The 14,571-nt window shown below is 36.3% G+C and overlaps 1 protein-coding gene across 8 annotated transcripts in view; it reads left to right on the top strand.

Moving 5' to 3' along the window:
- The window catches only part of STAU2 (staufen double-stranded RNA binding protein 2), a 169,067-nt gene that overhangs the window by 64,460 nt on the left and 90,036 nt on the right, over window positions 1-14,571 (top strand). For all 8 annotated transcript variants that reach the window (XM_042036126.1, XM_042036124.1, XM_042036122.1 and 5 more), the window contains 2 exons: window positions 1,761-1,892; window positions 5,898-5,958. In XM_042036126.1, the coding sequence (XP_041892060.1) occupies window positions 1,761-1,892; window positions 5,898-5,958 (193 nt within the window). The remainder of the gene's footprint in view (window positions 1-1,760; window positions 1,893-5,897; window positions 5,959-14,571) is intronic.

The following is a 14,571-nucleotide window of genomic DNA, read 5'->3' as shown; positions in this document are numbered from 1 at the left end:
GACACGCAAAAAACCTTATCAGAATAAAAAACCTTTGTATAAACTACTTAAACCATGTTTTCATTTAATTTAATTGAATGTGGAAGTAAAATATCCAGAGATAATATGTTCATTTTTATCTGTCACACAAAGAGCAAGTTTAGATGTGATGAAATGGATCCAATTACTTGTCCTAGCTACTAGATAAACAGAAGAAAACCTCTGATGACATTAGTTGGTGTTCTGTTCCCAAAGTTAATTTCAGAAAGCTTTCTCTTTGTAGTCAGGCCTTTAATCCTTGATAGAGGTTATAATAATAGCTAAACCAGTTTTACAGGTCTGAGAAATAGCAACACATTGATTTATTGCGAGCTATGTTATAAATTATCTTTTTTGCCTTGTCCAGTTAAAGTCTCACAATTTTATTGCATGTAAGCTTGTAGCAGATTGGCCAATTTCTAATTCTTATTGTGAACTGCATAGAAGATAAGGTTTATATTTCAAGATTATTAATATTTCTGGCTTAGGTAGACAAATCCTTTTGCTTAATGATGTATATAGACGTACTTTGAAGGGATATTCATGACTACTATTTATTTACATCCTCTTCTTAATATTTAGAATTAAGAAGTATTTGAGAAAGAAGAATTTAAACTTTTAGGAAAATATATATATGATAAGTTGAGGAAAGTGAAGAATTATTGAATGACATAACTACTAAATATCATTTATTCTTTACTTAGCATTTGTATGCCTGTTTTTACAATTTTTTTAAAGCTCCTTCCAAACTCATTCAGGACTTTGACCCCTAGGGTTTTTTTATTATTCAGATCACCTTGACTATTTTATTATTTTTGATTTTGATTTCCTTTTTTTGACATGACTTTGAAACTGGACACTGTTTTAAGTGACAATTTGGCAAATAGAAGGGCTTAATGGACTGAGCAAAATACACCTATCAAAGAGCTATGAATACTGCCTAAATGAATAGCAATGAGAGTGCTCATGTCACAAACCAGACACATACAGCTCCAAGAGTTTTAAGAATGGTACCAAAGCCAAGGATTAAGTTGGAGCTGCACATTTTGTGGATATCCATTGCCTACAGTTTGTCCTTATTTTGGGGTTTTAATTTCTCCTAGTGTTACGAAAGGCATCATGTTTGTCAGAAACCCTTTGTGCTGTACAGACCACAGGTCCACTGAACAGCCTTCTTTCCAAGGACTGTTTGGATCAAAGCTTGTCAGCTGTAAGCAGTTCCAGCCCCTGTGTTCCTTGCAGTGCAACAAAGTGGGAGGAATGCAAATGTGGTTTTCATCCTTCTTTAGAAACCACTCTTTTTAAATCTCCAGGTTGCTGTTTGTTTCTCCATTGTTCTGGATACTGTCCTGATGATGCTGGGGAGCTGCTGCAGGCAACTCTTCTTCCTAGAGGAAAGAGGAAGTACAGACCCTGGGGCAGTTCCAGCATTAACAAAGAGTGGGGGAGAGGTTCATGAAGGAGAATGGGGTTGACACAGAGGCTGGTGGAAGAGAGAGGCAACTGTGTGTGCGCTGAGATGCAGAAAAATGTAGCTCTTGGGTATGAGTTTAGTGATCTTCTGGAAAATCTAAAGCCCTTTTAAGTGAATGCTCTAGTCCCCTCTTGCCCTAATTTAGCTTTTTCAAGATCTTATCTTCATCAAAAGAGTTGACAGCTGTTGATAAATCAGCAAGAGTATTATATGGTGATATTAAGGAGTCTTACATTTATTGTGATTATGATCAATATTTTTTTTTTAGGTAAAAGTAGGCAATGACATTACTACTGGAACAGGCCCAAACAAGAAAATAGCTAAAAGAAATGCAGCAGAAGCAATGTTGCTACAGCTTGGATACAAAGCCTCTACTCCTCTTCAAGACCAGACAGAAAAGGTGAGAACCAGTTGTTATGATGCCTACACTCTACCCCTGTATATATTTTTTAGCTGTATCAGCTAATCTCTCAGTAAGAATGGAAGCTTAAGCTTGTGCACACCCTGTTTTGGGGAGTTGCTTGTCACACATTAGCCTTTGTTTAGCTACAGCTCTACAGCTACACTTAGTGCAGCCTCTGCTCCTTTATGAGTAATTAGGAACAGAAACACAGTTCCATAGAATAGTGTGTATGCAAAAGTGTACATGAGATTCATGCACCTATTTCTGCTTACAAATCAGGATGAATGTGCCTCTTGCTTTTATTCCATTTTGGGCATCCGTGAGAGCCCAAAAGAATAGAAGGAACAGAAAGGAACAACTTTAGTAATTTTCATATACAAAATAGTAGTCAATGTTTATCTTCCCATCACATGTGCACTAAAAGCATTACAGAAAAATAATGGCCTTTTCATATTTGATGACTGGTAAAGAAAATGTGTGTCACTTTTTTTTAATGAAGAAGGAATTGCATTTTAAATTCATATGTCTTGCAGGTATGTATTTCCACTTTAGCTATCTGTAACTTAGCATTCTTCTCCGGTCTTCTGTTCATTGATGATAGGTTTTGTAACCAAAATTGGGTGTTAAAATTTTGCCTTTTGTATTCTGAAAAGATATTTGGTAAGGTATTTGACTAAGCTGTGGACCCTAAACAGCTTCTGTATTATACAGGCTCACTGAATGTATATATTTTGGTAATTACTTATGTGTTTACTGTGGCTGCACTAGGTAGCCAACAGAATGTTCTGTTGGGCTTTTCTAGGACTACATGATAAATCTGAATATAGTATATATATACACATATATGTATATGTAAATATGAGAATATCCTGTTCTATATGTTCCTAACCAGGAAAAAATATATACTGTACTGGTTACTTGGCCCCACCTCCTTCTGTTTTGCTCTCCTTTGAGAGTAGCAGCAATATGTGTGCTGTTCACACTCACCTTCACTATGTTCTTCACTATATGTCTTAGTCATAGACAAGTGTGAAATACTCTAAACAGAGTACTTGGAAGCTGGATGATGTTCCTAGTGCGAACACACTGTGCAGACACAGCCATTTAAAAAAAAGCTTCTGACTGAGTCAAATGATAATTCATTTTCACCAGAATGCTGAGACTTTTCTGCTGTAGAATATACTCTCTATGGTATAAAACTATCAACTTTTCTTCACTGCCAATTTGGCCAAATGGCTTCAATAAAAAACAAGTCAAAACAGAAAAATAATTTTTTTTAAAATTCTAATATGAAAACATAGGTTTTCATTCTTTGATTTTAAATTGAACTAATTTTACTCAGTATTTTTCAGAGATAAAGCCTGAAAAAATTCAGCCCACAACATAGTTGATTTGGAGAGTTCTACATAATGGAAACTTGTAGTTACATTGAAATCCTTACAAAAAAATTGAGTGGCTAAAAAGGGATGCTGCTGCTTTGTTTCCCTACATTTATTAAGCTCTTGCTTGCAAGTGCATTGTCTTTAGAAAATCAGGCTTAATTGCATACTTGCAGATGTAGATATTTTAGGATTAGTAGACTAGCATACAATGGCCTAATATTATCTGAACACAATGAACAAACATGTTACTGTATCCAAAAAATGTGAAGTACTCAACTTTTATGTAGTGGCAGTATCATAACAAAATCATAACAAGTTTTTATAGCTTTGTGGGGGGTTAAGGACATGAAATATCTAGAGCATCTGGTTTTATCTTCTGTATGTAACAGACTGGACATATTTGGAGATGCACAAGTTAGTTTGTGTAGCTGAAAGAATTTTAACTCTCAAACTAAACTGTGGTGAAGAGGGAAAATAGCCCTTAGATCTCTATGAATTTGAGCATTGCAAAATTCCTTGCATATAAATTGCACAACAAAGATATACCATTAGAAGATACTTGTTTCGGTGTTTGAATCCAAAATGGGGCCTAGTGTAGATTAGCTGATATATCAGGTTGGCGTCTAAATAGATAATTTTCACTTGTATGTTTTTTGATGATGCTAAAAAAAGGCAACTCTTTTTTCCCCTGTGCCCCCTATTCCTCAAGTCCTTTCATTCTATTCCTCCTCTCTTGAAAAATAAGCAAAACCAAATTCAGTGGGGTTTTTTTCCTTAAACCCTGGTACATAAAATGTGACTGTATTTGTTGTTTTAATGGAGACCTAAGAGTGTTATAAGAGCAATGTGTAGTGCTGATGGCAGCACAAGTAATCCAGGTAATGTAAAAAAGTAAAGGCTCTGCTCTTTTCTGTGTTAAAGTGATTCCTGAAAGAAATCAGTAATGGTTGTGCAGAGCCTTGAGGAGAGCAATCTGGAAGTACGCTGGGAGACATTTTGCAGTTGTCAGAATTTTAGCTCTATGGGTGAGAATGGAGAGTTGTAATAATTCCTTCATGTTTCCATCTTTATGTTTCTTCTTGCCACTTGTATTTTCTTAGAGAGAAGAAAACCAGTGTTGATTGCATTCATGAAAGGCAGAAGTACTAAGGATCACTTATTCATAGAGGAATTCTTGTTAAATTCCCTGTCATGATCAAGTTAATAAACTATAAAAAAGAAGAATGAGGAAAGTTGGAAATCTTGTGTTGTAACAGTGCGCTTGTGCTGGCACCACGTTACAGATGGTCAGGGTGGATTCCTGACAAAACCATGCTGACAAAACCAGCAGTAAATACAAACATGTTTATAGATTTCATATTGCTTATTCATTTGAAGAACTATTGTCTTCCATATTTTCCACTACACATATTATCTGCTTCATAATATGAATAAAACAAGTTTTATGAAGTTAAAGTGCATGGATGTAGGTGACCAGTTTGAAAGCCGAGTGTAATACCCATCCTCCCTTTCCATCACATATCTCCCATTTTCATTGCATGTTGCCAAGGCCATAGGCACTTTGGGATGTACATGATGATGAAAAGCAGGGGAACAATCATTTCACTATGCTTTCCATAGTGTGCTCTCCCCTCCTCTTTTCCAAGTAAAATATATCATCTAGTAGTCTGTATTATGACACGGTAGTAATCTAAATAGCCTTAATGCAACCTTTGAGATGCAGAGGCAGATTTCAGCTGGTTGATTTTCCTTTGCATCTCTTTCGCTTTCCAACCCCATCTTCCAGAGCAAATGATTACAACTTTGTCCTGGCATATAGCCTGCTTTGCTGTGAGGTTTTCTGTTTGCATGCAAAATCCCAGTGAAATCTGAAAAGGATCATTCATTTCATGTTGATAGAGATGGTTGTCAATAGCTCCTAAGTAATGAGGAAGCTCGGGCTTGTTTATCCAGTTTTATACATAAACCTACAACATTGCCATCTTATTTACTGTGTAAACCTCAGTAATGGCTTCATTTTGAACCTCTGTGTTAATTGTTCCTCTTTTCCATGTCAGAGTAATAGCCAGTATTAAACATAAAAAAATTAATTTGAAGACAATTAGCTTCCTCAAAAAATATATTAAAATAATGGAAAATTGCAATAATTTTTGCTTCCACTTCAGTAACTAAATTGATTCCTAACAAGTAAATATTTTAAAATTACACCCAAAGTACTTTAGAGTGTTTATGCATTCCTTCATAGGCAGCTATTAGGATCTTCTTGGTTTAGAATGTAATTTCTCTGTTGTCTGTTTATGTTTTCAGTTGAGAGCTGCTTAAAACATTTAATTTTATTTAAGTCTGATTTGGTAACATATTGAGTTGAACCTAATCCTTGGGGAAACATTTATATTTCAGTGTTAGGCAATAGTTGTTAATGTTTACTCATGAAGGGTACATTACTCAAATAACCTATCTTAGGCAAAAAATAAGATGAGTTAGCAAAATTTTGTGAACAGATGTTCAATGAATCTCAAGTCATCTTTTTTAGTATCTTTCAACTAAATTTATAAACAGGAATATTCTGTTTAGGGAGACGTTTGCTCTTTACTTAGTTGTCTTCTTCTACCTATTTCAGCTTGGAGAAAACAAAAGTTGGAATGGCCAAAATGTTGGGTTTCCTGAGCCAACAAGTAACAGTAAGTATTGCTTTATAAATTTATATTATACACTTATTTCTCCTTTTCTCTGTGTGATTTGGATTATCCAAAGCAATTGAAATGTTTTTTGTAAATATTTTAGGGTTTTTGTTTCAACTAGATGAATTAACCCCTTAGAGTCCTGTGTGTGAATGTAGGTATGAATGACTGCAGGAACAAGGAAATTTTTATTTATTCATTGAATCATTTAATCCTTCAGTTTGTAAGGGATTTTAGATGGCCACCTAAACTTCTTGCTCAAAGCACAGTCAGTACAGAGTTGAGATAAGGTTGCTTATGGCTTTTTAACACTTCTCCAGGGACAAAGGTTCCGTAGCTTCTCTGGGCAGCCTGTTCCAATGCTTAACTGTCTTCACGTTGATTTTTTTCCTTTTATCCTTGTCAGAACATCTCTTGTTTGTTTATGACTATCATCTCCTGCTCTTCTGCTATATACCTCAGTAATGTGCCTGGCTCCATCTTTTCTGATAACCTCTTCTTAGGTATTGGAAGGCTGCTATTGGGTCCCAACAGATTTTCATTATCTAGTAATTTATCTACCTGGACTCTAAAATCACGGCTTAGAGACAAGGATGCTGTGGGAGACATGATGTCAAAATCCTTGCTAAAGCCAAGGTAAATGACATCCACTGCTCTCCCTTCATAAAACCAGCCATTTTATCATGAAAGACACGTTCTGTGCCCACAAATAGCTCTAAGAGGACTGCATGATTTTCCCAGGGACCAGAGTGAGGCTGACCAGCCTGCCTTTTTTGATTATAATGCATTTCTCCAGGCATTGGACATTTCTTCTGCTCTCCATTACTTTTTGAAGAGAACAGAGAGTGGCATCACACTGATGTAAGCTGGTTGACTCAGCAGGCTAAGATATTTCCCATTTAGTCCAATGGATGCACAGGAAGTTCCACCTGAATATGAGGAAGAACTTTACTGTCCGGGTGACCAGGCACTGGAACAGGCTGCCCAGAGACGTTGTGGAGTCTCCCTCACTGGAGATGTTCAAGAGCCTCCTGGATGCAATCCTGTATCGTGTTCTGGGACGACCCTGCTTGAGCAAGGGGGTTGGACCAGATGAATTACTGTGGTACCTCCCAACCTGACCCAATCTGCAGTTCTGAGATTTTGTGATTTATACGGGCTGACTTCTTGCTTTTCTCAAGATATCCCTGACTGATGAGGTTCTGCTACTGGTAGTTCCTCTCTTCCTTGAGCTTTGTCTATAAGACACAAAGGCCCAAGAAACCTTGTTGGTGAAAACTGAATTCGATTTCACTGCAACAGGTAAAGAATAGGACAGAACTTGGAGAGTTTGTAACTAGATTTTTGCTGTTTAAGGTGGTAAAGATAATATAGTGTTTTGTTCACTTTTTCATGAGCCCTGGATTTTTCTCTAGAACTGTGTATAGTTTTGAACTTCTTAAGGGTCCCAAACATTATCTCCCTCAACTAAGGATTGTACCAGACATGGACACACACATGAGCTACCTTCTATTTTTTGCCTATATGAAAGACCTGGTCCTAAAAGCAGGTTTTAAGGAGTTGCAGTAGTGTTCCATTATATATGTGGTCTTCCCAGTCACCAGAGGGTGACGCAGAGACCTAAGGAATTATTTGTGCTTCAACTTACATAACAGTTTGCTAGTGTTCAAAATGATCTTGGATTCAGCACATGCCATTGTGTTTCCCTGAAAGGAAGGATTCTACAGGATCTAAGACTTCCTATTAATTGCTTCCTTACAGCCCTGTCATCAACCCTCATCAATACTTTTAGATGATTTGTGTTTGTATTGTCCAAATCTCTAAGGACAAGGCCTGTGAAATACCTTCAAATGTGAACATATTAGAGTTTGAGACAGCAGAATAAGACCTCTAGCTTTTCTCCTGTCCTTGCAGTGTCTTGTAGCAAAGATACTTTTAGATGAAACCACAATCTTCTGTTAAACCAACAAGAAAAAACAATCTCTTTCTCAGGCTGTTCAAGACAACTTCAACATTTATACCTGTAAATCTGAATCTAGAAGGAGAACACAAAGACAAACTCATTCAACAGGAGACAAGATCAACAGAAATTATATTTTAAATCTGTGCTGGCCAAATAACTTATTTTTCACAGGCTGACCTGCTCACAGACCTTTTTGCAGCCACCAGAGCCACAGTACAGAAACAGGTTTTCATTCTGGAACACTGTAGTAATGCACGATGCCTTCATTTCCATTCTTCTGATCTACAAGTCAGAGGAGACAGAGTGAGCATGCCAATAGACATAGAGCATTTGTTCAGAGACCGCTGTTCTTAATCTCTTAACCCCTTTTTTTGAGGGTTCCAATCTAGAAGGCAACATTAATAACAAGCAGGTGATTAAAGTGTATAATAGAATGTTAAAGGTTTGGAATGAATCTTAAAGATTATCTAGTCCCAACCACTCCTGCCATGTGCAGGGACACCTTCCACGAGACCAGGTTGTTCAAGTCCTTATTCAACCTGACTTTGAACACTGCCAGGGTGTTTTGAATAAAAGAAATCACTTTTGTGCACAGTCTCTCATGCACCTGTGAAGTGCAGGGTTTTTAAAGGCAGTTCCAAACAAAGTCCACACTTTGAGATCAAAAATGTCACATCCTTTCAGGTACTAGTTTATTTTTAAGAACAGCACTTGTTGGTAGGTGAATTTACTCTTGAAGTTTTTTACGGCATTTTTTTATATTAGGAAGTTTTGCAAAAGGGAAAATGGAGCCCTTTTGTATCCTTCTTGGAAGAGAAATGTACAGTTTGCATTTCTTGTTACCATAAACCTAACTTTCAGTGGTCTTGAAAATCTGAGGCTCAGAAATTGCTACATCTACCATTTGGCAGCTTTTATTCATACTTCCAGTAATTTTATTCCAGGAAAACAATTGTGTCCTGCTAGGGCAGGGTATTGTGCATCAGTTTCCTTTTGCAGACAGATAGTCTTTCTTTGTGTGCATAAAGCACTGTGTTTCCATCTGAGTCAAATAAAACTGGAATGGTAAAGGGAATTTGTATACTTCAGTACAACAGAAAACAAAAATCATAACAGTTCTGTATTTTAGTACAGTTGAAGAACAGATTTCGTTGTACTCTGACTATGAAGTTTGGTTTTGCTGAGGAATGCCCTACAGTCTGTATCCTCCTAATTACTAGCTCAATATATATTTAGTATTCCCTATTAAATAGTCCTGAAAATTAACTTCTCGTGCTACCCTCTGTCATGTTACTCTTGTATTTGCCACTTCTGTTCCTCCTACTCACTGGCAAAGCTTCTTCCCACAGGTTTACTTCTTTACCTTTTCTCTTCATTTCACAACTTCAAAGAAAGATGAAACACAAACCTATTTGTTTCTTGGTTTGGGATATCTTTGGTATTCTTCACGTGTGAAATGGCAAGAACGTTGACTGAGGTTTTTTCCCTTATGCTTCTGAAAGAGACTTTGAGAGACTGTGAGCAGACCAGAAGGATTTGCAGCCCATACAGAAGATGTTTGCTGTAAACAGAATCTCATTTATCTCTCTTAATTTAAGCAGTTATCAACAGAGACAAAATATGCAACAAATAAACAATCCTATTACAAAGTGCATTTTCACGGGAACATGTTTTTGTTTTGTATTTCTGGATGGGGTAATCACAAACATCATACAGGGTGTATTCTAAGAGAAGCTGTAGATAGCTATGAAGAACAATATAAAAATAAAAGTGAAACACAACAGTGCTTTTATATATTATAATTCAAACGGGAAAAAATTACCATAACTCTTTTTACATGTTTCCCAACCTTAATTTTCCATCATATAGTTTTCCTTTACCTATTCCCAACAATTTTGGGAGTCACAGAGTACTGAAAAACTGATAATTAAAAAGAAATACATTCAGAGCAACCCTACCTCTCTGTAAAGGACAGACTCTTTGTTTTTCTTGCCTAACATTTTATTACTAGGGATTCGTGCATGACTTTACAGTCTTTGTTCTTCAGAGTACATCTGCTCCTGCTGTTTGTTCACCACCTGAAATCATAACCATTTGTTTGTGACATCACAATTAGTTACTGTGAAGATGATTAGATTGTCACCAACAGATGATTATGATTTCAGATGGTAAATGAGCAGCAGGAGCAGATGATCTCCTAAGGAACAAAGATACTTGATCTCACACAATTGTTCTCAGTGACAAAAACAAAAAAAGAAAAAGGAGAGAAAAAAGCAAATAGATATTCTGAAGAATTTCTTAAGTCTTTGATGAAAAAAATTTGGTATTTTTCTGTAAATAACATTTATTTTAGTATTTTTAAAAGTCTACTTCAATATTAGATTAAGAAATATAAATTAAGAAACATAAAAAATATAAAAAGATGTGGTGTTATTGTAAGCCCTAAATGTCTGGGTGCATTCAGATCCTTACTTAGATGTTTCTTCACCAGCTTTTTGGAGAAAATAAATGCAACATAAATTATGTATTTATGAAATTTTACATACTAATAATCTTCACTTTGAAGGAAACAAAATTTATGTGAACTTTGTAGTTCTGGCCCTCAATGCTTTCAGAAAGACTTTTTTTTTATAGTCCTCTATATGGTTTTCAACTGGGGATTTTGGTGAAGACTTCCAGTAGATAATTTAAAACTCCTGTGTTTCCATGAGCAGGAACAGAAGTCTACAGTTCGGGAATAAAGGGGTTTTTTGTAATTTGGGAATTTTTAATTGGAATTTGTGTGTGTTATATTTTGCTAAAACATGTAATCCTTTTGAGTATATTTCAAAGGTGGTTTACAGTGGATTGTATGCTTTTTTACTCAGTAAGTACAGCTGTTGCATTGGACTTGGCTTCTGAATTGCTTCCAAATTTACTCAACTTTTTCAATTATAATGCATTCTTACTAGGAGTTACATTGATACATCACTAAAAGTTTGCTGAATTATTTGCCATTCTGACTAGAAACCACAGTAAGAGGGATTAACAACACCACTTATTTGGTGAAAGGCCACAGATCAGTAGTTTTCCATCTGTTCATTTTTATATTTTTGTTCTGTTTTGTGGGGATTTTTTAGCTAACACATTATCAGGTGAGCATTATACCATCAATGGAGCAATTTCTTCGGCTGAGCCATTTGTACCCACTTTATATGTCTCACAGCCTTGTCTAGAGCCTCTTATCACAGTTGGTTATGTTTAAATAATACCTTGCCTCTGTAACTGCTGAGTTGATTTGCTAATTTTCTAATTAAATTTTCTTTCTAACTGAAGACATGGGAAAATTAAATTTAGAAGCAGAGGAGATTTGTTCAATTTTGTTTCTTTCCTGTTTTACTGAAGCTAGGAAATCCATGCTGTATTTGGCATTATTAATAACTGATGTGTTATTTTTCAGTTTCATCTAGCAATGAAAGTAATTTTATCTATCATAATACTAATTAAATGCAGCTTGCATATGTTTTTTAAATAGTTGAAGAAAATTCTAAAACACCTAATATTAAAAAGCATATTAAAAAAAACAGGGAAGGGAGTGTTATCTTCTCCTTGCTGTTTTGAGAACCAGTGACACAAGAGCCAAATTAGCATTTTTGTGTATGAGTGGGATTTGGGCTCAACTCTGGAGTGTAAGATGACAACTGTAAGTGATCCTTCTCCTTTTCCCACATTTCCCCTTTTGAGATGCTCGTGTAAGTGCTTAAAGTTCTGCAAGTTTTGCATCTTCAAAGGTGACGATTCTTTGCTGAGTTTAGAGTACAATGTGTATTTATAAAGAGCCTAGTGTTTCAAGCATGTGCCCAGAACATTGGAGACTTAGTTTCCTTCTTCAGCAGAAGGAGAGTATTCATGGAGTGCAGAGTATTCTGGATAATGGCAGCTGTCTTTTGGAGATGCGTATCTAATATGATTTGCAATCAAAAAAAGGAAAAAATCAAATGCTTTTAAGATACAGGGAATTCACAGGGAAGGAGTGATCTAAAGTAATCATGACTGTAGTTTGTCTGTTCATTGAAACTCTTGTGAATGAAGGTGCAGATGTGTATTCAGGTGTTCTCTGGCTGGTTTACAGATAGTCTGCCTATTTTAGATACAGGTGAAAAGAAAGAGTTGCAAGAAACCTGCTGCCTGGTTCTTGGATAGTATTGATTGTGCATATGTAAGAAATATAGACTTGGGCTGTGAGGTCTGTGATTTGGGTGCCCTCTGGCTGAGAAGGAACTTGAGTCACCTGTCTGGGAGACTGCTTAGCCATTAAGCTTTTGATGTATAAAATGTATAAAGAGGAAGCAGCCATCATGACAAGAGACAGCCAGCTCTCTGGGTAGAGATAATTTCAGATAATGTATCCTTTTGTTTTTACCAGTCTCCTAAAATGCTCATATGAATTACATTTATTCAAGGTTGCTAGTCTCTTCCTTTGAAAAAATCTGCACATGAAGTAGAAATGCAGAGCTCTTTTTTGATGTTAACTCTCAAATTCAAATTTAATCATGTAGTTATGCAAAGTATCTGCATTTAGTTTTCTGTCTTCAGGTGAGAAAATGGAGCAGTATCACATAATTCACCTCAGTACAGTGTTACTCTAAATACTTTCACTTTTCTGGAGTCTTTTCTCCTTTTCCTACTCCCCTCCAGCCTGGAACCCACCATGTACCTCACCCTTAGTCTAGGATAATAACATCCTTGAAAAATTGAATCTCCTGAACTGAGACTTTGTTGCTGCCAGAACTAAAAATTCTCCACTCTTTCCTCCATCCTCTTTCAACATTAAATACTGCTTTCTCCTCCTCTGATTTCCTCTTCTCTCATACATATGCTGTGCTTGTTGATGGCGCCCTTGCCCTTCTTAGCTTCAGCAACCTCTCTGTCGTTGTCTAGTAGATTTCCTCATTCTTTCATCTCTTCTCTGTGTGGGTCAGGCCTTTGTTTTCATCATCAGTGTTCTTATTTCCCTCCTAATCTGTTAATGAATAGTCTTGCCTGCACAGGTTGCCTCCAGTTGCACTTAGGCACTCTCCTAAATTGCTTTATCCCCACAAACATCACTTTCTTGCAGCTTTTACAAGCACCTTGGTCTGCCAGCTCACTAGCTTGATTTGTTCCTGCTCCAAATTTGCTGATCCTCTTTACTGATAAGATTGCTGACCTTCCTTCTGTATTTTTCTGAACCTGCTCAATCTTAATCTTGGTTATGTGGTACATGGATGTATTGCTGGGAAATTATGATGCAGAAATTATCATGTAAAACTTATGGTATAGATGTTTCATATGTCTGTTGGATTATTTCATAGAATATCCTGTAGAAAGTCCCCACTGCAAACACTATGTCTTATTTTTACCAAAATCTTAGTTTTCAAGCAGGATTTAAGCTGAATTCAAAGGACTTTCCTCACATGAGTTAAATGCCAAATGCTACAGAAATGCATACACTTTTAAGTCCTGCGATACTGCAGTTTCTGTTTTGGCTATACAGAAAATAGTCCAGTGAAATTAGGGATATCAAGACCTGATTTCATGAGGAACTAAATAGTATTTACTTCAGTATCACAGTTATTTTAAGGTTAAACAAACTAGTATTTTAATGAGTGGCTTTATATAACATCAGTTTGTTGAAGTTCATGTAGACGAGATCTTTTGATTGAAAGACATTGTGTAATGACAAAACATTTTTTCATGTCTGAATATTGCAGTAGCTGGTGACTTAGAAATACCACGGATAGCTGTGTTAAGTAGGTAATGATTGCAGCTTGGTATTTCAAGCCAAGATTGTGTGTAGACAATTGCTGAGAACGTAATGGCCATACTATTTGCCTGTCCAATTGTTTGACTGACCTTTTCTGAGTTCCTACTGAGGTAATAAAATTTGAAAATATTCTAGTATATAAATAGCCTTTTACAGTGAGTGGGTTATAAAACCATAATTTCTTTTTATTACAATATTTACATTTTTCAGTCTTGTTATTGAAGTAGTTATTTGGTTTTGTAAATTCTCTTTTTCTTGATGTCAGTAGATTTGTAATGGGCCATATTTTAGGGCATGTTGAGGACCTGCCAGTTCTAGGGAGTAGTTGCATTTGAGCATCCCCCATGCCTCTTAGGTTCTTGTCCATTTTATTGTACAAAACGGAGAAGTCAGGCTTAGATCCAGTTCTGACTTTTCCTTCTTACTGCCTTATTACAAGATTTTTCCCTGTGCTTAATGCACCACATTATAAGAATGCTTTATTCAATGTGAATACAGGTAGCATAATCTGAACGAAAGCTTTTTGATGATTATCTATCAAGTATTTTATTCAGTTCCAAAACTACTGATTATTTCTTGATGAACAGTCTTTTCTTCATCTAGTGATGGGTTATTTCAAATACCAGGGTGCTAAACTTAATTTATGCGCATGTCATATACAGAATTATACCATGGTTTACTCTGCATCATTGCACAAGACATGAAAACACTCCTTCATGCCATGCCCCATACCACTGGTTGTAGTGCAGGGAAGAGCATGTGCTCTTCAGCACTGTCAGGGGAAGTCATATTGCAGCTGGCACTGCTTCTGGCACATGAACAAGCATAGCTTTTCTGTAGGATAAGCAAGAACTTAGGGAGAAAA

The sequence above is a fragment of the Corvus kubaryi genome, unplaced genomic scaffold (assembly GCF_017639235.1).
Source record: "Corvus kubaryi isolate FWS band 111438036 unplaced genomic scaffold, C.kubaryi_AGA036_p1.0 37385, whole genome shotgun sequence".
NCBI lineage: Eukaryota > Metazoa > Chordata > Aves > Passeriformes > Corvidae > Corvus > Corvus kubaryi.
This window is presented reverse-complemented; position numbering and strand designations above follow the sequence as displayed.